General features: G+C 48.0%; 1 protein-coding gene across 4 annotated transcripts in view; it reads right to left on the reverse strand.

Annotated features, from left to right (window-relative positions):
• Nucleotides 1-23,315, reverse strand: part of CAMTA1 (calmodulin binding transcription activator 1) — a 701,783-nt gene that overhangs the window by 41,586 nt on the left and 636,882 nt on the right. For all 4 annotated transcript variants that reach the window (XM_083628408.1, XM_083628407.1, XM_083628410.1 and 1 more), the window contains exons 7-8: nt 5,173-5,313; nt 1,551-3,427 (exon numbers count right to left, since the gene is read on the reverse strand). In XM_083628408.1, the coding sequence (XP_083484534.1) occupies nt 1,551-3,427; nt 5,173-5,313 (2,018 nt within the window). The remainder of the gene's footprint in view (nt 1-1,550; nt 3,428-5,172; nt 5,314-23,315) is intronic.

Genomic DNA, 23,315 nt, shown 5'->3' on the forward strand with positions numbered 1-23,315 from the left:
AAAACACTTTTCAAAAAAGCAATTTTACCAGCTTGGATTGGGCGGCCCTCGACACACACATTGTTAATACTTTTTAAATCTGCTTCTCTAAAGAGTCAAAAGTGTGGATGCTGTGAGCAGGTCTGGTTGCAGCACCTTGGCCAGTGCACATTTAGTGTCCAACCTGGGAGTCTTGGCGTGCAGTTGGAGAAAGGTAACACAGAAGGATGTGTTTCATGAAAGGCATCCCATCAAAACACAGGCACTTTGCTCTGGGAATGGACTGGTTTATTTCTGGGGTTAAGATGAATGGCCTTAGGAAACAGGGCGGAAATGTTCACCCATTCAGTGAACACCTGCCCACTCTGGTTTGGTTTTGTGATGTCACCATGTGGCGAAAGCTGATTGGCTGCGTGGCACTGCCAGGAGGCCAGCTCTCTACCTGTCTTTCATCCAAGGTGCAATTTGCACTTTTCTGCCCGAACAAATGCTCTACACAGGTGAGCGGGTAGCAGGGCAGCATTCTGGGTGGGTTCAGAATATTTCTAGGCTGAAGCTGGCAATTGTGTCACTCACCTAAAAGGTAAAGGTAAAGGGACCCCTGACCATTAGGTCCAGTCATGACCGACTCTGGGGTTGCGGCGCTCATCTCACTTTATTGGCCAAGGGAGCCGGCATACAGCTTCCAGGTCATGTGGCCAGCATGAGTAAGACGCTTCTGGCGAACCAGAGCAGCACATGGAAACACCGTTTACCTTCCCGCCGGAGCGGTACCTATTTATCTACTTGCACTTTGATGTGCCTTCAAACTGCTAGGTTGGCAGGAGCAGGGACTGAGCAACGGGAGCTCACCCCGTCGCGGGGATTCGAACCGCCGACCTTCTGATTGGCAAGTCCTAGGCTCTGTGGTTTAACCCACAGCGCCACTCGCGTCCCTCACCTACCTACTCCCAATAACCCCAATCTCTCTCTCAGCCTAAAACAGGGAGGGACAGAGGCCTTGTTGGGACTGTAATGCCTATTGGAAAGAAGAATATAGGAGCACCAGAGGAGCCCAGCAGCAGCTCGATCAGGTCTTAGGGACCCAATGAGCCCAGAATCCTGTTCTCGCAGTGGTCAACCAGATGTTTCTTCTGGGAAGTCCACAAGCAGGACACGAGCACAACAGCAACAGCAGCAGCAGCAGCAGCACCCTCCCTACTTGTGGCTCCCAGGACTGTCATTCAGAGGCATACAACTTCTGACAGAAGAAGCTCCCTCTCCCTTGCATGCTGTGGTTTTGGTTTTCCTTCCTTTCCAACTTCCCTGGAGCACAGATGGGACAGTCAGGTAGACAGGTGGGGCCCTCCCCTCCTTGGCAAGCCAAATTATCTCATTTCCAAAACCCAGGGCTTCCCCCCCCCCCCAGCTGCAACTCACTGGAACTCAGTTCTGGCATCTCTCAGGCGGGCACCATTGCCATTCTAAGAGAACAAGGGAGGTGTTCATCATGGTGAGTTCCTGCGCCTCTTTTTCTAGAAAAAATAGCACTGCCAAAAACCCACCAAGGGCTGAAAAGCCAAACAGCTCACCTCTGGATAAGACCACTCGGGCGAGTAATCCGTCACCATGAAAAGGCGCCCGCTCTGCTGGAGCATGCCCAGGGTGCCCTGAGCAGCAGCGGCTGCTGCCGCCGCCGACACCACCTCAGTCACGTGCATGTAGGCCAGAGTGCTTGCCCCGTTCTCTGTGCTGCTGCTGAGGTGCAGGCTGGCTTGCTGGGGGCTGCAGCAGGGGATACACATCTCTGCCTGGCTGTAGGAGGCCCGGTTGGCGTCCTCCGGCTGGGACAGCCCACTGCTCTCGCCTGATACCAGCTGGTGCCCGTAGATGGTGTTGCTCCCACCTTCCACCGAGATGAAATCATTGATCAGGTCAGAGAACTGGTTGCTAAAGGAGATGTCAAAGTGGTCCAAGCTCAGCTCCATGTTGGAGGAGTTGTTCAAGCCCGGGTGGGCTACTGGGTAGAGGCCTTGCACCATGTTCCCTTGGAGGATGGGGAGGCTGTTCCCATTCCGCAAGCTGCCCCCGTTGGTCTCGGGCTGCATGTAGTGCTCTGTCCCGCCACAGGCCTGGAGCTCCCCCGTCTTCAGCAGGTTCTCGTTCCCATCCGCCTGTGGAGAGGTCTCCATTGGGACCTCACCTTCGGCTGACATAGCCTGGAAGTTTGCCTGGAACTGCATGAGCTGGAGCGAAGAGGTGGACTCGATGCGAGCTTCCACCGTGCCGTTGCAGTTGGAAGTGCTCTGGGAGGAAGCCTCCGTCTTCACGTTGGGGAGCCCTAAAGGGTTGACAAAGGAACTGCTTGCATCGTTCAGGTTGTTGTGGCTGTTTTGCTCCAGAGGCAGAGGTTTGCTGGCATCCTGCAGGAAGAAACTGGGGGAAGGGGTCTGGTGGACGTGGGGGCTCTGGACCGCTTGGTTGAAACCAGAGGAGTAATCCTTGTTGGAATCGATTGCACTAAAGTCCATTTGTTCCAAGGTGGTACTGGGGCTGAGGCCTCCGCCGGACGGGAGCAAACTGGAACTGGTCGTAAGGGTGAGCGAGTTGGACGAGGAAGAGGAGGAGAACGCTTCTTTCGACATCTGTTGTTCAAAGGACGTGTCCTCCGTCTTAATCTCCTTGGTGAGGGCTGCGCTGAAGTTGAACCCGCGCTCTGTCGTGGGTGACTGCCTGATGTTGGGGCCCAGGCAATCTGCCTTGGGGCCTCCTCCTCCATACGTCTGCCCCTGCTTGGGATTGTTAAGGAAGCAGTCCGGGTCGAAATTCATCGTGGTTTCTGGGATCTTCCGGCCACTGTCGAGAGTGGTGGAGAGCACCAGCTCTTCAGAGACGCTGGCGGGCAGCATGGACAGGCCCTCTGAGCTGCTGGCGGTGGGGAAGGTGAACTTGTGGCCATCCGAGCTCACGGCCAGGACCAGCCCTTGGGCAGCTGCGTCCGAGGAGAGGAGGTGCTGATTGGGACCCGCGGTGGGTGACATTGTGTAGACGGCCTCGCTGGTCACATCCGACATGAAGACCGTGGCGCTTTGCGACAGGTTGCCCATCACTGAGGCAACGGCCATGCTGGAGACCCCGGTGACAGCCGGGCTGTCCGCCACATCGGGGTCACTGTTCAACCCACTGCTGATGGACACGGGGGAGTTCTGCGTGGTGTCGGGGACTTCCACCTGATTGGTCGAGGAGACCTCTGTGCTGTTCTGATGCAGCAGGACTGGCTTGGCCACTTTGCCATTCCTTTTCTCCCGGCTGGAGGACTTGCCATGGCTGTGCTCGTTCTTCCCTTCGGAGACATCGTTGTTCTGCACCTCGGAGTGGGCGCTGTACCCGCCTGACCTCGGCTCGACCTTTGGTGAGATGATGCGGTGTTTGGCACTGTTGCACTTGTGGTGCACACTGCTACCTGCGCCTGTCCCAAGCAGAAACAGAAGGTTAATCGTGGACTGGAACACAAGTCAGCTGGTCCTTATGCCAGAAGTTGCTCTGTATTACTTTCTAATGCAGAGGGATAGCTGGGACTGAACAGCTGAAGCTTTCTACGGCCGTCAGCCTTAGAGCAAGATCAAGATGGGCAAAAGCACCATGAAAGGATCAACCTGTTGGGGGATTCAGAGCTTCAGCCTGAACATGTTTTGCCTACAGCTGGATTTGTGCCTCTTGGACTAAGACGTGGGCCAGAGAGAACTCAGCTTTTCATTGGTTTTGATATGAGACTATACTATGAGGCATCCTGTCTTTGTTGGTTGAAGGAATGGATGGCATTAGAGAATTCACATATTCTAGACTTAGAAGGTCATGATAATAGTTTTGGTTGGCATGCTTATTTATGGTATGAAGAGGTGAAAGTACACAAAGGATTTACAAATCATATAATTAGGAAACAATTGTATAGAGTATGGGATAAATACAAACATTTATTAAAGGTAAAAACACCACTTTGGCTCTCACTGGTGGCAGCTATAGCAGTAAAGAAAAAGAATACGATAGAAGGGTGGACAACTTATAGAAATTTATTAGAACAAGAGGGCGGAGAGTATAAATTAAAAGAATTTAAGGAGCCACAGAAAGAAGAGGAAGGAAGTCAAGTTTTGAAATGTTAAAATGACTGTAAAATTATTGAAATGTATAAATCTGAAAATCATAAAAAAGATTCATAGTTTAGGTTAAAATGCATTCAAAAGTAAGCATTTTAAAATAAAATGTGTACAAAACACATATTTTAAGATAAAATATACAAAAAAAAATGCAATTCTTTGTGTGATTGTTTAAAAGAGGTTTGTAGTCTGAAGAAGAAACAGGACAGAATGTACGTCTGAAATTTGGGGCACATACAGAATGTCCCCTTTTATTGGTGGGGTGATGATTCAGTCGTATCCTGGCAAGTGCAGGCCGTGCAACTATAGTCAATTTCCAGCTCTTGTACAGACCTGTTTCCTCAAAATACTGGACTTTTTGCACTAAGCAAAGTGACCAGCAAATATGCTGGGAAGTGAAGGATAATACTTCCTTTGACAAAAGGGGGTGCCCTCCCCACCAGCAAATCAGTCTGAATGCTCAGTAAAGTAGCGAACTGGAAGTTACCTCCCCAAGTTGCCTAGAAATCAGCTGATCTGTCCACCTCTCATGTCTCTCTAATGTAGGGTCCTGCTTAAGCTATTATGGCTAAGAGCCCTTCAACCCTCCTGCCCCATGGGGAGCGCAGGCAGGACTGGCCCAAGACATTTTGACACTTGAAATGAACCGCAAAATGGTGTTCCCCTCTCCACCAGGGAAGAAGGGGAAAGTGAAGCTTGACATCAGGAACAAAGGGGGAATAACGGTCTACACCAGAATCTGCTGTCCCTGTGGATTCTGTCACCTGAGGCAGTTGCTTCACTTTATCTCAGGTGTGGGCTGGCCCTGAGCACAGGAAGAGTCAGAGCATTGGTCCATCCATGCCAGTGTTGTCTACATGGTCTGGCAGTGGCTCTTCAAGTTTTTCAGACAGAGGACCTTCCTAGCTCTATGACCCTCCTGCATGCAAAGCAGGTGCCTTGCTTCCCTGCCAACCTACATCCCACCCTGATTCCGCCCTCCCACAAATCCAGCACTTTGTGGCATTCCAAAACTGGGAGAGTGCAGAACGTTTTTGCTCTGCAAGCTCCTGCTCCTCACCCAAGTTGCCAGTGCAGAGGCAATTGTGCGTCCGAGGCTGCGGTTTGGTCTGGTGGCTGTCCAGGATCTGCTGCACCAGCTGCTCCACAGAGAAGCCCGAACTGCTGTTCCCATTGCTGCATGTCCACTTGATGCCGTGAACTGTGGAAAGAGAGAGAGAGAGAGAGAAAGGCAAGAGGTGAGGTGGAAGAAGCAGCAGCAGCCGTTGAAGACCAGCAGTTGTCCTGGCAGATCCTTTGCTCTGGAGGATCTTTGGTTGGGGGATAGACTGTGCAGAACCACATGCTTCATCACCTCATTAGGGTAATTAGAGTTGGGAGCGAGAGGATGCCCCTTTTCCCCTTTCATGTTTCTCCAGGGGGCTTTGCCCTGCTTCCCACTCCTCCTTTGCTGGAATAACTCCTAAAATAAATCCCAGGACAGGAGTGTACACCCTTTGCCAAATATTCAACTCCCTTCAGCTTCTTTGCATTCCCCCCACCCCTCTGTGTACCAACCTATGGAAATATGTGCAGGGATAATTCTTTTTTCCTTTTTCTTCTGTGCCACCCACCCTGAAAAAGCGCTCTTGGCATGAATGTGTGCATGGTTTCCTGCAGGTGAATTTTGCTGTGCTTCAGCCATGCACACAAGCGCAGAGACGCAACCTCTGCTCAAAGAGCATCTTGGTGGAATCAGGTCACACTGAAGCAGCTCTTGTGCAAGGTTTTCATGTCAGTAATGCAAATGTGTGTGTGAAGCATTGAAGGTTGTGGTGATGTGTGCATGCATGGCCCTTTGCACACCACCTGGAAATAAAAAAGAGAACTACAGAGGATCCCTGGACCTTCAGTTCAACTTTGGAACCAAAACAAGGAGAATTTCAGATGCCTCCCTTGTTTTAGTTGCGGCCCTGCTTAGATAAACAGACAAGAGGCTGAGACTTGCAGTTGAGAAGGAAAACTATCTGTCTTCACATGGGGCATATTAGGCATTGGGCCAGAAAGGAAGGAAATCCTGGAAAGAGAAGGTGTGTTTTGAGAGAAAAGAAGATGACACTGAAGTGGCAGGAGACAGAACAACAGACGAAAACAAAAGGAAGCAAATTTTTAAAGACTCTTCAGCATTAGGCTCCAGTCATGACATCATATGCACTAGCCAGTAGGCACCACACCTGTCCTTCATTTTTTAAAAAAAAGATATTTATTGAGGTTTTACAAACGAAAGAAAATTACAGAATATAAAGAAAACAAGAGAAAGAAGAAAAAGAGAAAAATACAAAAAATACAAAAATACATAGGAAAAAAAGATACGAAATACAGAAAAAATATATAGAAAAAATTAAAAACAAATCAATTTTTTCATGGCTTAAATTTCGTTTGCTTATTTCCCTGACCTCCTCACACCTCCCTTTTTTGTATTCCCTTTCACATGGTTAGTTCAGCAAATCCTTACCCTCTTTCATTTATCTTAACTCCATATCTCAACACGTTATAACTATATATTTTCATCCGTTATCAATCCATTTTTACATATTCTTATTGACCTTGTTACTAAGGCCGCTTAATTTCAATCCAACATCATTTTAACATTCATTAATTTTACAATGTTTCTGCAAATAGTCTTTAAATTTCTTCCAATCTTCTTCCACCGACTCTTCTCCCTGGTCACGGATTCTGCCAGTCATTTCCGCCAATTCCATAAAGTCCATCACTTTCATCTGCCACTCTTCCAGGGTGGGTAAATCTTGTGTCTTCCAATACTTTGCAATAAGTATTCTTGCTGCTGTTGTTGCATACATGAAGAAAGTTCTATCCTTCTTTGGCACCAATTGGCCGACTATGCCCAGGAGGAAGGCCTCTGGTTTCTTTAGGAAGGTATATTTAAATACCTTTTTCATTTCATTATAGATCATCTCCCAGAAAGCCCACACCTGTCCTTCAAACACATCTGTGAAATATGTCTTTGCTTCCAGCTTGTGGGGTTAGTCTGTCAGCCTAGGGCTTGCCAATCAGAAGGTCGGTGGTTCGAATCCCCGCGACGGGGTGAGCGCCCGTTGCTCGGTCCCTGCTCCTGCCAAGCTAGCAGTTTGAAAGCACGCAGTGCAAGTAGATAAATAGGTACCACTCCGGCAGGAAGGTAAACGGTGTTTCCGTGCGCTGCTCTGGTTCACCATAAGCGGCTTAGTCATGCTGGTTACATGACCCGGAAGCTGTATGCCGGCTCCCTCGGCCAGTAAAGTGAGATGAGCGCTGCAACCCCAGAGTCATCCGTGACTGGACCTAACGGTCAGGGGCCCCTTTACCTTTAAGCTTTGCATAGCCTGTGTGCAAATAGTTCAGAGCCAATATTTAATCAATGGCTGGCCTGAGGGACCACTGCCTCCGGCACAACTTTGCAGGGACTCTGGAATCCTTGGGCTTGCGATAGCTTCTGGGCTGAGTGCAAAGGTGTCACGTCACAGATTCCAGAGTTATGTTTCCCTTGCAGTGCACGTACGGTTCTGCGTCCTGCTGCTGACGGAATCATAAAGTTGGAAGAGACCCTTTTTTGCTGCTCAAGAAGGTATGACGGTGTTTTGTGAGGTGATGGGGGGGGGAAACCCTTGCAAGGCCTCTTCAATTTGGCTCTGAGTCTGGTACAGAATAGGGAGAGGTTTCTCCACTGCTCCATCCCAAGCTCTCTGAAGAAGAACAATGCCGGCCTTCAACTTTGCTGTTTTTTGGCCACAAATCCTGTCCCCACGCCCCACCTTTCCCTCATTGGGTCACTAAGCTAGGTTGCTGCTCCTTCTCCTCCAAATGAGCTTCTTTTTCTGCTGCTGCTCCCCCTTCTGTTGTGAAGGTTATACGATGAAAACCCACTGAAGGGTGACAGATTGCAAGGAGAGAATTTCAGGATGCTTAATGTAAATTACCGACTGTCTTGGCACATCCAATATGCAGATTGTCTCGCTTTTCCTTGCGCAACCCCCACCCCCACCCCCGGCTTTTTAAAGAAAACCTCCTCTGAGCCAGTGAGTTGTTAGCACTGAATATAAAATACTATCAAGATGGCTTTTAACATGTCACGCTCGGCTTCCTGACACATAATGAATCAGTGGGAAGGGGTGGGGGGGGGGGAGAGAGCATTATGAAGGGAAGGTTAATAAAACAGCCCATTGCCACCTCCCTCCCGGAAAGGCTGGAAGATCAAAACTGCTTGGAAAGCACACCAGATCTCATTGGAGTTTGGGTAGAGAGATGAATAAATAGCGAAACAGAATCATCCCCCTGGATCCTTTGCTGCCACTTGAGGTTCAGGCGGCCTCAGTGGCCCAGAGTGCCTTCCATCACCTTTGGCTGGTGGCCCAGCTACGCCCCTATCTGGAGAGGGATAGCCTAACTACCGTTGTCTGTGCTCTGGTAATCTCAAGGTTAGATTACTGCAATGCATTATACTGCCTTTGAGGACAGTTCGGAAACTTCAGCTAGTGCAGAATTCAGCAGCCAGGTTGCTCACCAGAGTAAGACAGTTTGAGCACGTTATACTGATCCTGGTCTGACTGCACTGTCTATCAATTAGTTTCTGGGCCCAATTCAGAGTGCTGGGTTTGCAAAAAACAAAACAAACCCAGCCAGAATTTTACTATCCCAAAGATGGAAAAGCGACGAAATACCAGCGAAAGAACATTGGCAAGAAAAGTTGATGGAATACTTCACTGAAATGGCGAAGCTATCTGACTTAAAGATAAGGACAATAACAACTTTAAAAAAGATTGGGAACCTTTTATGATGTATATACAAAAACAATGCGCTGAAATGAACTCACTGGCAGGATTCGAGTAATACACTTACAACGGACAAATACAAACATAAAGTATAATTATGAGGTAAAAATGAGAAGAATAGATAAATGATACAACCTTAATTTTAATATATAAGGAATACAAAATTATTAGCAGAAGAAACAGATATGCTATAAACCACGAAGGGAAGTTGGGGGAAGTTGTGTGTGGGGGGGGTGAGTTGAAATTGAAAAATGTAATTTAAATGTTTGATTATGCTACAATTTCTTCAATAAAATTAAAAATGTTAAAAAACAACCCAGTGCTGGGTTTGACCTAGAAAGCCTTAAATGGCTCAGGAATGCCTCTTCCCATATGAACCTACCTGAACCCTGAGATCATCCTCTGAGGCCCTTCTTTTTGTGCTTCTTCCTCGAGAGATCTGGAGGGTGACAACACGAGAATGGGCCTTTTCTGCAGTGGCTCCCCATCTATGGAATGCTCTCCCCAGGGAAGTTCACCTGGCACCTTCTTTATACACCTTTAGGCACCAGGCAAAAAAGTTCCTTTTTAATCAGGCCTTTGGTTGATTTGATTGAGATCCTATGCCCTTTTAAAATGTGTTTTTTTGGAGGTGGGTGAGTTATTGGGTTGTTGCTTCTATTTTGATTATTTATTTTGTGGTCTTATATTTTGATTTTGTTCTGTGAACCACCCTGAGACCTCCGGGTATAGGGTAGTATATTATTATTATTATTATTATTATTATTATTATTAACAATAATATACACTGCAGCTGCACCACACACATACTCTCTCATGCACACACATATAGACCAGAGACAAAGGCATCTGTCTGAAGGCATCCCTGTTTAGGGAAGTTTTTAATGTTTTATTGTGTTTTTAGTATTCTGTTGGGAGCCGCACAGAGTGGCTGGGGAAACCCAGCCAGATGAGCAGGGTATCATCATCATCATCATCATCATCATCATCATCATCATCATCTTTCACACAGATCCATTTCACCTATGCACAGCCATGCATACAACTCTCCTGTCTCTCACAACCACACACCCACAAAATATAAAACCACAAAATATATAATCAAAATAAAAACAACAACCCAATATCCCCCCAACCACATTTTAAAAGGGCATACGATATCGGCTGGGGAGAAACACATTTCTGTGCTACACACATATATGACTGCAGTAACATCTACAACAGACCTGTAAAGTAGGGCAGCATTTTTTATCACCTCTGGGGCTGATGCTGAGAGAATATTGTTCTCATTGTTCTTTGCTCTGGGATTGAAAATAGTCAATACAGACCTGGTTACAACTGTTTGGAAATAATATAATATAATAAAATAAAATAATGGCTTACTTAAAACTCCCTGACCTTCAAACCAGGACTTTGTGGCTTACCCCATGACCCTTATGTAGCCACTCCTGTCTTTATGACTTCCATGGAAATATAAAACCACAGATGTGAGAAGCAGGGCCGCAGCTCAGCTGTAGACTACGAGTTTTGCATGAAAAGGTCCCAGGTTCATCCCCTGGCATACCCTCTCAGGGAGGGCTGGGGAGAAACCCCTGTTCGAAATCCTAGGCCATGGGTAGGCAAACTAAGGCCAGGGGCTGGATCTGGCTTAATCGCCTTCTAAATCTGGCCCGCGGACGGTCCGGGAATCAGCGTGTTTTTACATGAGTACAGTGGTACCTCGGGTTAAGTACTTAATTCATTCTGGAGGTCCGTTCTTAACCTGAAACTGTTCTTAACCTGAGGCACCACTTTAGCTAATGGGGCCTCCCGCTGCTGCCGCGCCGCCGGAGCACAATTTCTGTTCTCATCCTGAAGCAAAGTTCTTAACCTGAAGCACTATTTCTGGGTTAGTGGAGTCTGTAACTTGAAGCGTCTGTAACCTGAAGCTTATGTAACCTGAGGTACCACTGTAGAATGTGTCCTTTTATTTAAAATGCATTTCTGGGTTATTTGATTTAAAATGCATCTCTGGGTTATTTGTGGGGCATAGGAATTGGTTCATTTTTCCCCCCTTCAAAATATAGTCCAGCCTCCCACAAGGTCTAAGGGACAGTGGACCGGCCCCCTGCTGAAAAAGTTTGCTGACCCCTGTCCTAGGCAGCCACTGCTGGTCAGAAGTTGGAGGGGCTGCTGGTCTTAGTATAAAGCAGCTTCCCCCATTTCTCCTGTGTTCTTACATTTCCAAGAAAAAAAGTACTACCCAGCCTCAAAAGTCCCTCACTGTGGACACACAACAGCCGGGGTCTCCTTGGCGACTGCCCATTTGAAAAAGTAGCATGTGCCTTTTCATTCCAGACTCCCCACAAGTTTTAACTGACAGAAATAAAGGGATCACTTCTGGTTTTTCTCCACTGGATTAAACTTTAATTAGACTTCTCTTTTCATACCTCCCAACACCTACACAATAACAACTTTCAAATCCTGGCATGAGGTGTCTCCCACCCTTTTGTGGGTTGTGAAAACCCACCTGGATGTGCATTGCTGAGCGAGCAGACTTGAAACAATGTCCCTGTTTGGAGTTCCTTTGGCAAGCCTTTCTTTTTCCAGCAACCGCTGCTCATTCCAAGATCTCCTTAGAAACCCGGCGGAGTCTGTCATTTGCTCCTTAATTGCAGCTGCGGGTCAAGCAAGGCAGAGCATTTTCTTTTAACTACAAAAAGGCAATTAGCAATGTAGCTGCCTCTTTGTGAAGGTCTGGGACCTGCAGCTATAACTGCATCCCGTTCGTCTCCCAAACCAAGTGCCTAAAGAGATTGCCCTTTCTGAGCCATGTGGTGCTGAGCCGAAAGCATTCGGCTTCACACGGGTTAAACACGGAGCTCTGAGAAAGTAACTGGTGGGGACCAGGGACGGGAAGAAAGTCATCCTATCCGTTTATCGCAGTGGACTGACCCAATTCGACCTGCTTGGAATGAAACGATCCCTTGGATTACACACTTCTCGAATGCAGGGTATAGCTCTGGTCTCCAAAAGGGGCACACAAATAACTATCGATCTATCTACAAAAGCTTTGCGTTAGGGGAGAATGCACTGAAAACAATGGGAATAGGCTGCACTTTGCAGGAAGAAGGCTTCCATAACATGCAGATATTTTGAGTGTCAGAGAGGCAGGGAGGGAGGGAGGGAGGGAGGGAGGGAGCGAGAGAGAGAGAGAGAGAGAGAGAGAGAGAGAGAGAGAGAGAAACAAGCCTCTGGTGGAACGCCAGGTCCATCTCCGGAAGGGGCTGCAGTTATTAAACAGTAAATTCCAAAAAAGGGGCCTGATAGTGCAGAAAAGACACTACGAATGTTATGGGATAGTAGAAGAACTAGAAGCTTGTCGTTTTCTTACATTTACAGGCCTCTCCCCATTTATGCGCATTTGACCCGCACACAACTGCGTATACGCGCTGAGAAATAATGAAGTAAATTGCCTTAAACTGCAAAAAGGCAAAAAAGGCCAGAAAAAGAGCAGGAAAACCGCAAAAACGTGGCAAAAAGAGGGAAAATGGCCACAGCCAAGCAATGCAGGGTACTAGTCTACCTCTGAACCACAGCCAAGCGCTTACGGGGGACTGGTCTACCCGCCTTGTTTCCACCTCAACCTCCAGCAATGAGGAAGACAGTCACTATTGCCACCATTCATGCCAGTCTGGTAAGTGCTGCTGGTTTTTAAAAGGGGTTTCCGAGGGTTTCCAGAGGTTTAGAGGGCGTTGACAGGTTTTTTTAGATAGTATTCCCTCCTCTGCACGCTTTCACTTAAACACACGGCACTCAGAAACAAAACCCCATGTAAGTGGGGGAGAGGCCTGTGTTTAAAAGTTCTACTTTCAGGACCAAGGAGAGTGGAAAAACTCAAGCAGCCCTTACTCCTTATTAAAGTTTCTCAGCTGATTTGCACTGCAGGCCCAACCCAGCCTTTCCTGGTCATAATTTCCCAAGCATATTAAAGTGTTGGAAACAATTTGTCCTTGCTTCGGAGACACGGCGCTTCAAGGGTTACTCTAGAGGGCTGTTTCCCAGATGGGCAACTAGAGTCCCTTTGGCACAACCTTTGCCAACCTGGTTCCCTCCAGGCTTTTCGGACTACAACTCCCATCAGCCCCAAATGTCCTCTGGAGATCATGGGAGTTGTAGTCCAAAACAGCTTGAGCACACCAGGCTGGGGGGAGCTGCTCTGGAGAAATAGGCTTGTTCAGGAAGGTGTGTGTGTGTCTGTGTGTGCCTTTGAGACAGTGTGTATACAGTGGTACCTTGGGTTAAGTACTTAATTTGTTCCGGAGGTACGTTCTTAACCTGAAACTGTTCTTAACCTGAAGCACCACTTTAGCTAATGGGGCCTCCTGCTGCCGCCGCACTGCCACCACACGATTTCTGTTCTCATCCTGAAGCAAAGTTTTTAACCTTAAGCACTATTTCTGGGATAGCGGAGTCTGTAACCTGAAGCGTATGTAACCTGAAGCGTATGTAACCCGAGGTATCACTGTATATTGTGTGTAGTGGCATTGGGTGAGCTGCAGAAACAGAGGTGTTTCTTGTGGTTTGGCTGGGGATGTCTGTTCTGTTGTTTACTTCTGAGTCATCTAAACAAATCTATTCTGGAGAACGTGACATTGAGCTCACTGGGGTATACTCCTAAGTAGATGGGCCTAGGACTACAATCCCAAAGTCACAGGTTCTCAGTGATGGGCCACAGGGGAGCAGCGGGCAGTGGTGGTCCTCCTTACTCTCACAGCTGGTCCTCCTTACTCTCTGGCACATCAGAGGCCTTGCTCAGTTGCTCCTGGGCTGGCAAACAGGAGATTGTGTGTGCATGTGCGTGTGTGTGTGTGTGTATGTGTGCAGAAGCTCCCCTCCTGGTTTGGTCTCTCTCCTGAATCTCTGTACGAGGTACACAAACTGGCGAAGTGCTGAGCGGCTGCCACGCAGCTCATTTACGACTCCTGCGGCAGGAGCCATTAATTCCTCTCTCCTCCTCCTCCTCTGGTGCCCATTGCAAGGCCCCTTTATGGCTTCCCACAAACCCACAAGCTCGGCATCAGCAAAAGCAAAGCACCGGCTTGGCTGTGGCACACCTGGGACACCTCTCCCTGCTTCCAGGCCGGAAAGGCAGGCGCAGCCTGCAAAGCATCTCTGAAACAAGAGAGGCCACCCCTGCCTGCCTGCCTAACGGCCGGTTTGCCTGTTATTTATAGGCTGCCCCATCACAAAATGGTTCTTTGAGTTGGCTCTCGAATTAAAAGAGCAAATTATAAAGCAAACGTCTCAGCAAGGAGCACTTTCCCTCTGTTTCAAAGTGGGCAGAAAGGTGGCATATAAATGGGCGGGGGGGAATAAACAAACGGTTTTCGAAAAATCAAGTGTTATTAGCTGCTGGTTGCTTTTGATTCCCAGCATCACATCTAAGAACAAGAAGTGTCCTGAAGCAGTAGCAGCTGGATCAGGATCCGACCACAGGGGGCCCATCTCTGCCTCCTCTTCCTCCAGCTTCTTGTTCTCACAGTGGGCAACCAGATGTCTCAACGGGAAGAAGGAGAGAGAGGAATTGGCACCCTTATAGGTGCTACATAATACCCATTCCGCATTTGTAAGAACTTGATCGTTGAGCGTGGCAGCACCTGAACTTTGGAATTCCCTGCCTATTGAGAGCAAGCACTTGCCTTCACTATACTCTTCCGGTGTCTGCTGTAAAATATTCTTGTTTAGACAAGCCTACCCAGATACTTGGGGACCCGGGTGGCGCTGTGGGTTAACCACAGAGCCTAGGGCTTGCCGATCAGAAGGTCAGCGGTTGTAATCCCCGAGACGGGGTGAGCTCCCACTGCTCAGTCCCTGCTCCTGCCCACCTAGCAGTTCGAAAGCATGTCAAAGTGCAAGTGGATAAATAGGTACCGCTCTGGCGGGAAGGTAAACTGCGTTTCCGTGCGCTGCTCTGGTTTGGCAGAAGCAGCTTAGTCATGCTGGCCACATGACCAGCTGAGATGACCACATGACATGAGCTGTATGCCTGCTCCCTCGGCCAATAAAGCGAGATGAGCGCCGCAACCCCAGAGTCGGCCATGACTGGACCTAATGGTCAGGTGTCCCTTTACCTTTACCCAGATACTTAGAAAGTTGAGGTCATTTTAATACATTTTAGTATTTTAATTTTTGCATGTTTTAAAGTATGGTTGTGATTTTTTTCTTCTTGATTTTCTTGTTTTGTCTTTTTGTAAATTGCTTTGAGGTTGTTGTCGGTTTCTTTTTCCAATCAAGCGGGTGTATAAATTATATGAAATAAACAACAACATCAACAAATAAATATCACGCAACTTCTTACTCACCTTTTCTCTAAACGACAGTTCACAAACACTGGCACATTCCTGGATTTTGCAACACCTCAGGGCATGTTGCTGAATGCGTGACCTGACCAGGAAGATCTGCCTGTGGCGGCTTGATCTCTGACAGCTCTTTGCTAGGCATCCCTATCCGTGCTATTTATACAAATACCCGAGTGCTGCCAATACATAAGACCCAGAGGGAGGGAGGGAGATAAAGAAAGAGGCATTTGTAATATGAATGAGCATTTTGGCCCATGCCAGGGTTCCACGGCGATTAGAAAGAAACTGAAGCTGGAACAGTTTTCAAGCCTTGAATGCTCTGTGCAGATAATAAATCCTGATTTGGTAGGCTCGGGGCAGGCACTTGCAAACAGTCATTATTTTCAGGGTAGGATTCAATTGCCGATTAGCAAATTCAGGCAGCGGTCAAGTGGGAGACTTTGAGCAACAGATCCGCTCCCCCGTCTGCTCGACATGAATGTGATAAGGAAAGGGACAGGAAAATGGGGGATAATCCTTGCAACATCGTCTCACTTCCACACAAACAGATCAAGAGAGAATGAATGCTCACTGGGTGAAGCTGTGCTGAAGCAGTGCAGTGTGAAAACAACCCCTACTCCTCCAGCCCCAATTTTATAGGGGGAAAAAAAGATTTGTTCTTACTGCCAGCCACACGGTGGAGCTCCTTGATCAGGCAATGATGAGACTCTGCTTGCTTTGATACATAAATGAAAGCTTTTGCTGTTAGTGGTCAACCCCCACCCTTTAAATATTCTATAATCACCAAGATTACAGACTTAAGAATTCCGTTGGCTGTTTCAGGTCTGTGCTTTGAATAATTAGGAGAAAACAAGAACACAGTGATTACGGATGACTGACACGGAGTAGCATTTGCTGGAGGTGCGAGCTCGGCTTTTGATGCGCGGAAGTGCAGCGTGGAAGGCGGAGAGAGATTCAGTTGTCAAACACAACACTGTGCGAAAGAGCAGACAACGTCGTGTGTGACAAGAGAGTTCCCTGAACATTCAACGTCACTGAGGGCTGAGATGGCGATGATCCCTTTGCGGGGAGGGCGGGGAAGCCCTTTGGCCCAATGGGTGGTATTGAGAACATAAGAAGAGATTGCAGGATCTGGCCAAAGGGGTCCCATCCAGTCCAGCGTCCTGTTCTCACAGTGGCCAACCAAATGCCTCTTCTGGGAAGCTGGCCCTGAGCATAAGAGCACTCTTCCCTCTTGTGGTTCCCAGGAACTGGCATTCAGAACCATTACTGCCTCTGATAGTTGTGGGTGCAGAACGTAAGGGTCTGGGGTCTGCAAGGATCTGGGCCTGTAATAGGCTGGAGCATGTTCAGTTCTTATATTCTTATATTCTCTCTTAGTGTGTAAAAAGAAAGTTGGCACAAAGGTGGGAGAGTAGGTGAAAGAACAGAGCATGGCATGTCAAAGGTTTTGACTTCAGCAAGAATGATTTTCCTGCATTTCCCCTGTAAAGCTAGTTCCCTGTGGTTTCTTATTAACCAGTTGTGACAACTTTGTCATCCATATAAAAAGCTGTTAGCTCCATATGTAAGCAGAATGCCCTATTGATTGGTTCAGAAGAGATTGTGGCTGATAGGTGGTGGTGGTGGGGCATCCTAAAATGCAATAACCTTAAGAAACAAGAGTCTTGGACAGATCTATACCCAAATCACAATGCGAAGGCTTGATGTCCTTCCACACAGTGGAAGCAGAGCATGGTCACCATGACTAGTAGCCGCTGACAGCCTTGTTCTCCTTCATGAATTTTTCCAATCCTCTTTTAATGCCATCCAAGTTGGTGGTCATCACTGCCTCCTAGAATCATAGAATCATAGAGTTGGAAGAGACCACAAGGGCCATCGAGTCCAACCCCCTGCCAAGCAGGAAACACCATCAGAGCACTCCTGACATATGGTTGTCAAGCCTCTGCTTAAAGACCTCCAAAGAAGGAGACTCCACCACACTCCTTGGCAGCAAATTCCACTGTCGAACAGCTCTTACTGTCAGGAAGTTCTTCCTAATGTTTAGGTGGAATCTTCTTTCTTGTAGTTTGGATCCATTGCTCCGTGTCCGCTTCTCTGGAGCAGCAGAAAACAACCTTTCTCCCTCCTCTATGTGACATCCTTTTATATATTTGAACATGGCTATCATATCACCCCTTAACCTCCTCTTCTCCAGGCTAAACATGCCCAGCTCCCTTAGCCGTTCCTCATAAGGCATCGTTTCCAGGCCTTTGACCATTTTGGTTGCCCTCCTCTGGACACATTCCAGTTTGTCAGTGTCCTTCTTGAACTGTGGTGCCCAGAACTGGACACAGTACTCCAGGTGAGGTCCTGTGGGAATGGGTTCCATCGTTTAACTCTGGGGCATAAAAAACTTTCTTTTATCTGTCCCAAGCCTTCCAACATTCAGCTGTCTGGAGAACTTCCACCCCCTCACATCACACACTTCATGCAGGACCTCCAAGATCCAATCTCATGCAGAACCACTCCAGGCCTGTCCAATTCTGGGTCTCATCTTCTGACAGCTGCTGGCCAGGTGCCTCTTCCAAGCTTACAAGTAGGGCGTGGAGGTGATTTCGTTTGTGCATGGGGTACCCAGAGCTGTACATTGCCTTTGAACATGGAGGTTCCATTTAGCTACCATGGTATCAGTGGTTGGGAGCCTTCTCATCCATGAATTCATCTAGACTAGGGTGGTGCTTGATGGTTTGTATTGTTTTAAACATCATCATCATCATCATCACCATCATTTTATTTGTATGCTGCCTTTCCACAGTTAAAAATAATGCTCAGGGCGGCTTACAGCATGACAAGATTTACATAATTACAAAAGTCATAAACAACAAATAAACCACATCCAAAAAAATACACAACCAAATGGAAAACAATTTCCACATAAATCAAAATCTAAAACTAAGAATACAGCATTAATATCACAGTTTAAAATGACATAGGTAAAAAATAGCAGCAAATTAAACAAAAAACAAAAACAAAAACAGAGCCCTCTCTGACCAGCAGCAACAGCAGCAGCAGCAGTCCTTTATGGAGCCCGTCAGGCCAGGTGGTGAGTGGCAGGACTGGGGCCCTCAGGCACTCAGCAGGGGAGTCCTCCTGGGTAGCAACTTCATCTTCTTGTGAGTCTCCTTGAGGCTTTGGTAGAAGGCGACTAATATGTGTAATGAAGCATCATCATTATCAAAAGCTCCCAGAAGAATGATGAGTTTTAAAACTCAGTAGTAGTAGTATGTTTTTTAAAAATATATATATAACCATCTGGTCTAGATACAAAAGATTAATAAAAAACCACTCCACCATGTGCTGGAAATGCCAAAATGAGAGGTGATCCCCACCATCTGCTGGGAATGTGATGTTTCAAAAAAGTATTGGAATCCCACCCTGTTGGATAATTATCCGCTGGCTTCCAATAATCCATTTCTGGGCAAGGTTCTGAAGCATGTGGTGGCACCGCATCTCCAGAGGTTTCTGGATGAGATGGATTTTCTAGATCCATTTCGACAAGGTTTTAGGCCTGTTCTGGGACAGAGATGGCTTGGGGTCGCCTTGGTGAATGACCTATGCCAGAAATTGGACAGGGGGAGTGTGCCCCAGTTGGTTCAGCTGGACTTCTCAGAGGCTTTCAAAACCATCAACCATGATATTCGTCTGATCCACCTTGCTGGGATGGGACCTGAAAGCACTGTTTTACAGTGGCTCCATGCCTTCCTGGGTGAGCAAACCCAGAAGCTGGTGCTGAGGGTCTCCTGTCTGATGCCTTGGCCTTTGGCCTGCGCGGTGCCACAGGGTTCTGTCCTGTCCTCCAGGTTATTTCACATTTACATGAAACCGCTGGTAGAGGCCTTCCAGAGTTTTGGGGTTGGGTGGCACCAGTATGCTGATGACACCTAGCTCTATTTCATCTTTCCACCTAAATCCAAGGAAGCTGCCTTGGTTCTAAACCAACGTCTGTCATCAGCAACAGACTGGAGGAGGGTGAAGAAATTGAAACTTGATCCAGGCAAGACAGAGGTGCTCTTGGTCAGTCAGAAGGTGGAACAATAGGGCTCAGCCAGTAATGGATGGGGATGCCCCTTGAAGGCAGTTTGGGCATGCCCAGGTCTCTGTGGTGGCCAGGAGTGCATTTGTCTGATCTGGCCCCAGTGACCTTAGCTTCACCACATCTGGAATACTGAAATGTGCTGTATGTGGGATGCCTTTGAAAAGTGCGTGGAACCTTCAGCTGGCCTAGAGAGCTGCAACCAGACTATTAGCTGGGGATAGCATATGGATCCCTTCTTACAACAGCTCCACTGCCTTCCAGTCTGTTTCTGGACACAATTTGAAATGCTGGTTATGACCTATAAAGCTCTTTACATACCCAGGCTATCTGAAGGACATTATTTTCCCATATGAACCTGCCCACGCTCTGAGATCTTCTGGGGAGGCATGTTTGGTGGAGACACAGGAGAACACCTTTCTGGTGGCCACTCCAAGACTTTCTGTGTTTCATTTGTGTTTGTTTTAACTTTTGTGAGCTGCCTTGAGTTCCATTTCTGGTTATTCGGAAACAGAAACAAAGGGACAAAAGCTGCTTTTGGAGAAGATGGGACAGTTTTGTTGAATACAGCAAAAATTAGTGGTTGCGGCCAAATGCAATGCCTCGCTTTGTATTTCACTAAGAATGATCCAGATAGCGTTATATTGAGTTAGTAATGCTGAGTCTTCAGCAGGACAATATTTTTTCCTTCATAGTAATAGCAAATTGTGCTCTGTTTAAGCTTGAAATTTTGTAATGTATTATATAAATGTTGATATGTTGTGTTGATGATGATTCTTATGGAAAAAATACTTTAAACCAACCAACCAACCAATGAAATGATGGGTGATTAATACTATTTCAGAACTTCTGAATCCTGCTCCAGAAATTGCCACGTTGAAAAGTTTGCCACGATATCCATTAACTGCTATATATATCATTGTCCTGGACTTAAATATCCTTGTCGCTGGTATCTCACTTCCATCAACCAAGTCTAGTGCACCTTCTGCATTCTCTTTCTGACTCTTCCCATCAACCCATTCCTTGCCTTCCCAACAAATCCATGTTATGCAAGCAAACACTTTGGAGGCCACATGATGCTTGGATGCCATGATGGGTGAAAAAACGGCAGTGCTAAAGAAGAACCGTATGAGACGCAGAGCAGCTGACTGTTTGTCTGTGGAAATCTGGTGCTTGGGGCTTTGGAAACTGAGACTGGAGCACTCCCCAGGACTAAACACCACATTTGCTGTGACAGTGGCAATTGGTCCTCAGGGCAAGGCAGAGGGGAAGCACAGGCCCTAAATTTTCACAATTCCATTATAAAACAACAACAACAACCTGTAAAGTCGGTAAAATTTGTGACAGCAGCACCCAAGGTATGAGACCCAGAGAAAAGGAAGTGTGACTAAATCTCAGGGTCTGCGGCAGCCTGCTGCGAAAACCCAGCTGGCCTTTCCTTTATCTTCTGCCTTCCCTTGCATTCTTTTAATGTTCTGCCAGAGCAAAGCCATCCAAATCTGCCTAACGTTTTAGTTTAGGTGGCTATTTCCACACATACCATCAAGCATCCTCAGCCAATATGGACTCCTGCCTGCCTGGGAGAGGCCCCACCACAGCTACAACTGACGCAGAACCTGCAACCCTCTGGGGTCTCACTTTACAGAACTGGAAAGACGGTGGCAGTGTCAAGGCCACCATCGCAGCTCTCCTGGCTCAGCTGCCTTGCAGTGCTGCTGATCAGATGGCCTGGCTGGAGCACACGGAGTTCTGCTTTGCTAATCTTGTTTCAGCTACCAGATGCCTCCAAGGGCATCTGCTGATCAGCTTGGAGAGCTCTCAAAGCAAGGATAGCAGGGAGCAGGAGGGGAAACAATTAAGCACAATGGCAGGCTGAAGGCCGAGTGCTTGGAAGTAGCTGACAGGTGCCAACTGCCAGGGACTCACGCTGTTTCTAGCTCGTGATAGCATCTCCCTGCAGCTCCCTCTACAACTCTCTGGAAGCGGGCTCCTCCTTTCCAAATTTGTTGCCTGACCCCAAGTGCCACCTGACCCTGGCTTCAAGATCTATCCCCTTCACACACCCTGGGTGCCACCCAACAGCAACAGCCTGGCACAGTGCTACGCGAACCCTCTAGTTCACTTGTCCTGTGCAAGGCTCAAGGGAACCTCCAATGTCTTGCCTCCTTCCGGCCATTACCATCCTCATTGCCTTCGCTCTGGTTGTTTGTGCATGACAAGACCCACCTTCTGATCGGAGAGCCAGGCTGCCTGGCCACCCAACCCTTGGTAGCCACACAAGTCTAGCCCGCAAAGAAACTTCATACTCCTCCTGCTCTTCTTGGAAAAGGCCCACCTTGGCGTTTTCTCTCTCTGATCATGTCTCTCAGGGTCTCTCTTCTCACCTCCCCACCACATGTGCCTCCAGGGCTCAGTTGCTCCCTGCCAGACCTCTTTTGCCCTCTGGCCCTCTCCTTTCTCCTGGCTTTCCCTTTTCCACATGACGCGTCCACTGAGCTGTCAGTTCAGGCCATATCTGAGCTTCAGAGCATGTACATCTTCAGCTATCCACTCTGCTAACCGATTCCTTCAGTATCCACTCTGCTAACCGATTCCTGTTTTGTAATACTATACATGCAGATTGGGTTGCTCACCAAGAGCTGCAGCTAGCCTGTACCCTATGGCTGATCTACGCCTGCTAATAATGTAGAATGCACCTTCCTTTCCTGTGGCTTACTGTGACTCTTGGCTCGAGATCCTGAACGGCACGCCTTCCCTGGTAGTGAAATGTGTCAGCATCCATGTGTGGGTGCACATGTGATTATGGACACGCATCAACACGCCCTGTTTCTTTCCCACTGCCTCCCGCTTTCAAAATCTAGACCAGCCTTCCCCAATCTCCTTTCTTCAGATGCTGCTGTTGGGCTCAGACTCCCAGCAGCCCTAGCAGCCAGCATGGGCAGTGGACAGGGGGGATCATGGGAGTTGTAGTCCAAGGTCAGGTGAGCTCTACCCTTGATGTGATGTGCCGCCCTCTGATGGCACTATATACAAATAGCGAAGTTAAGAGGCAGATTCCCTTATCTTGTGCTTCTTCTGCTGGCTAATTCCACTTCGTTTTCAACAGATCAAAGCACCTGCATGATCTGCCCTGCCCTACCCAGTGAGCTTCCTCTGTGGCCAGGACACCAGGGGTCCTTCCTTGCCAAGGGAGGTTTCCTTCTACTGTCTGAAATTAAAAGCCATTTCTGGAGGGCTGATAAATTCTGCTTGAATCTGCCCCCAAGGAGGCAGCATCTGGACCCCGTAATTAAGTGGCTGGTGGCAGTGGAGGCTCAGCCAGGTCCAGGAACCAGAAGAAAGAGGGTTGACTGTGAGGCAGGGCAGGGAATCAAAGCTCACCTGTGGAAGTTTGTGCTTCAGAAGCCTGGAAGAATGAAAGTAATTGGGGTGGGAGGAAGGAGACTGAGCTGCATTATGCAACAGGTGAATTGGGGGAGGGGGGAGAAGGAGAAAGAAGAAGCCTCTCCGGCGAAAGCCTGCCCTGGACTCCTGGAGGAGAGGAGGAGGAGCAGGCAACACATTCAGATTCAATCATGGGCTAATCTCCTTCAGGGCAGGGAAATTTGGAAACATCAGGAAATCAAACTGTGAAGCTTGCGATAGAATGTGATTTATGTGGAAATGTGATGAAGCTAATGGGCTTGGCTCCTGGACTGAGCAGCAGGGCTCTGCTCTGGAACCCAATCGCAGGCCTGCCTGGCGAGGAGAGCGCTTGGCGCCCCCGGAATGTGCTCAGCCAAGCTCCACACTCCCCCCTCCCCGCCTCACCGGAAGCCTGATCAGAATCTAAAGCTCCCACCCCGCAAACGCACACACACACACACACACACACACACATCCCCTTTCCAACCCGAGCTGCATTTCCACGGGAGACTCTCCCAGGATGCGCATCCATAAACAGGGACGTGCAGATGCCTAAGCAGGCCGAATAATTGGG

The sequence above is a fragment of the Podarcis filfolensis genome (genome assembly GCF_964270895.1).
Source record: "Podarcis filfolensis genome assembly, chromosome: 8".
NCBI classification, from domain to species: domain Eukaryota; kingdom Metazoa; phylum Chordata; class Lepidosauria; order Squamata; family Lacertidae; genus Podarcis; species Podarcis filfolensis.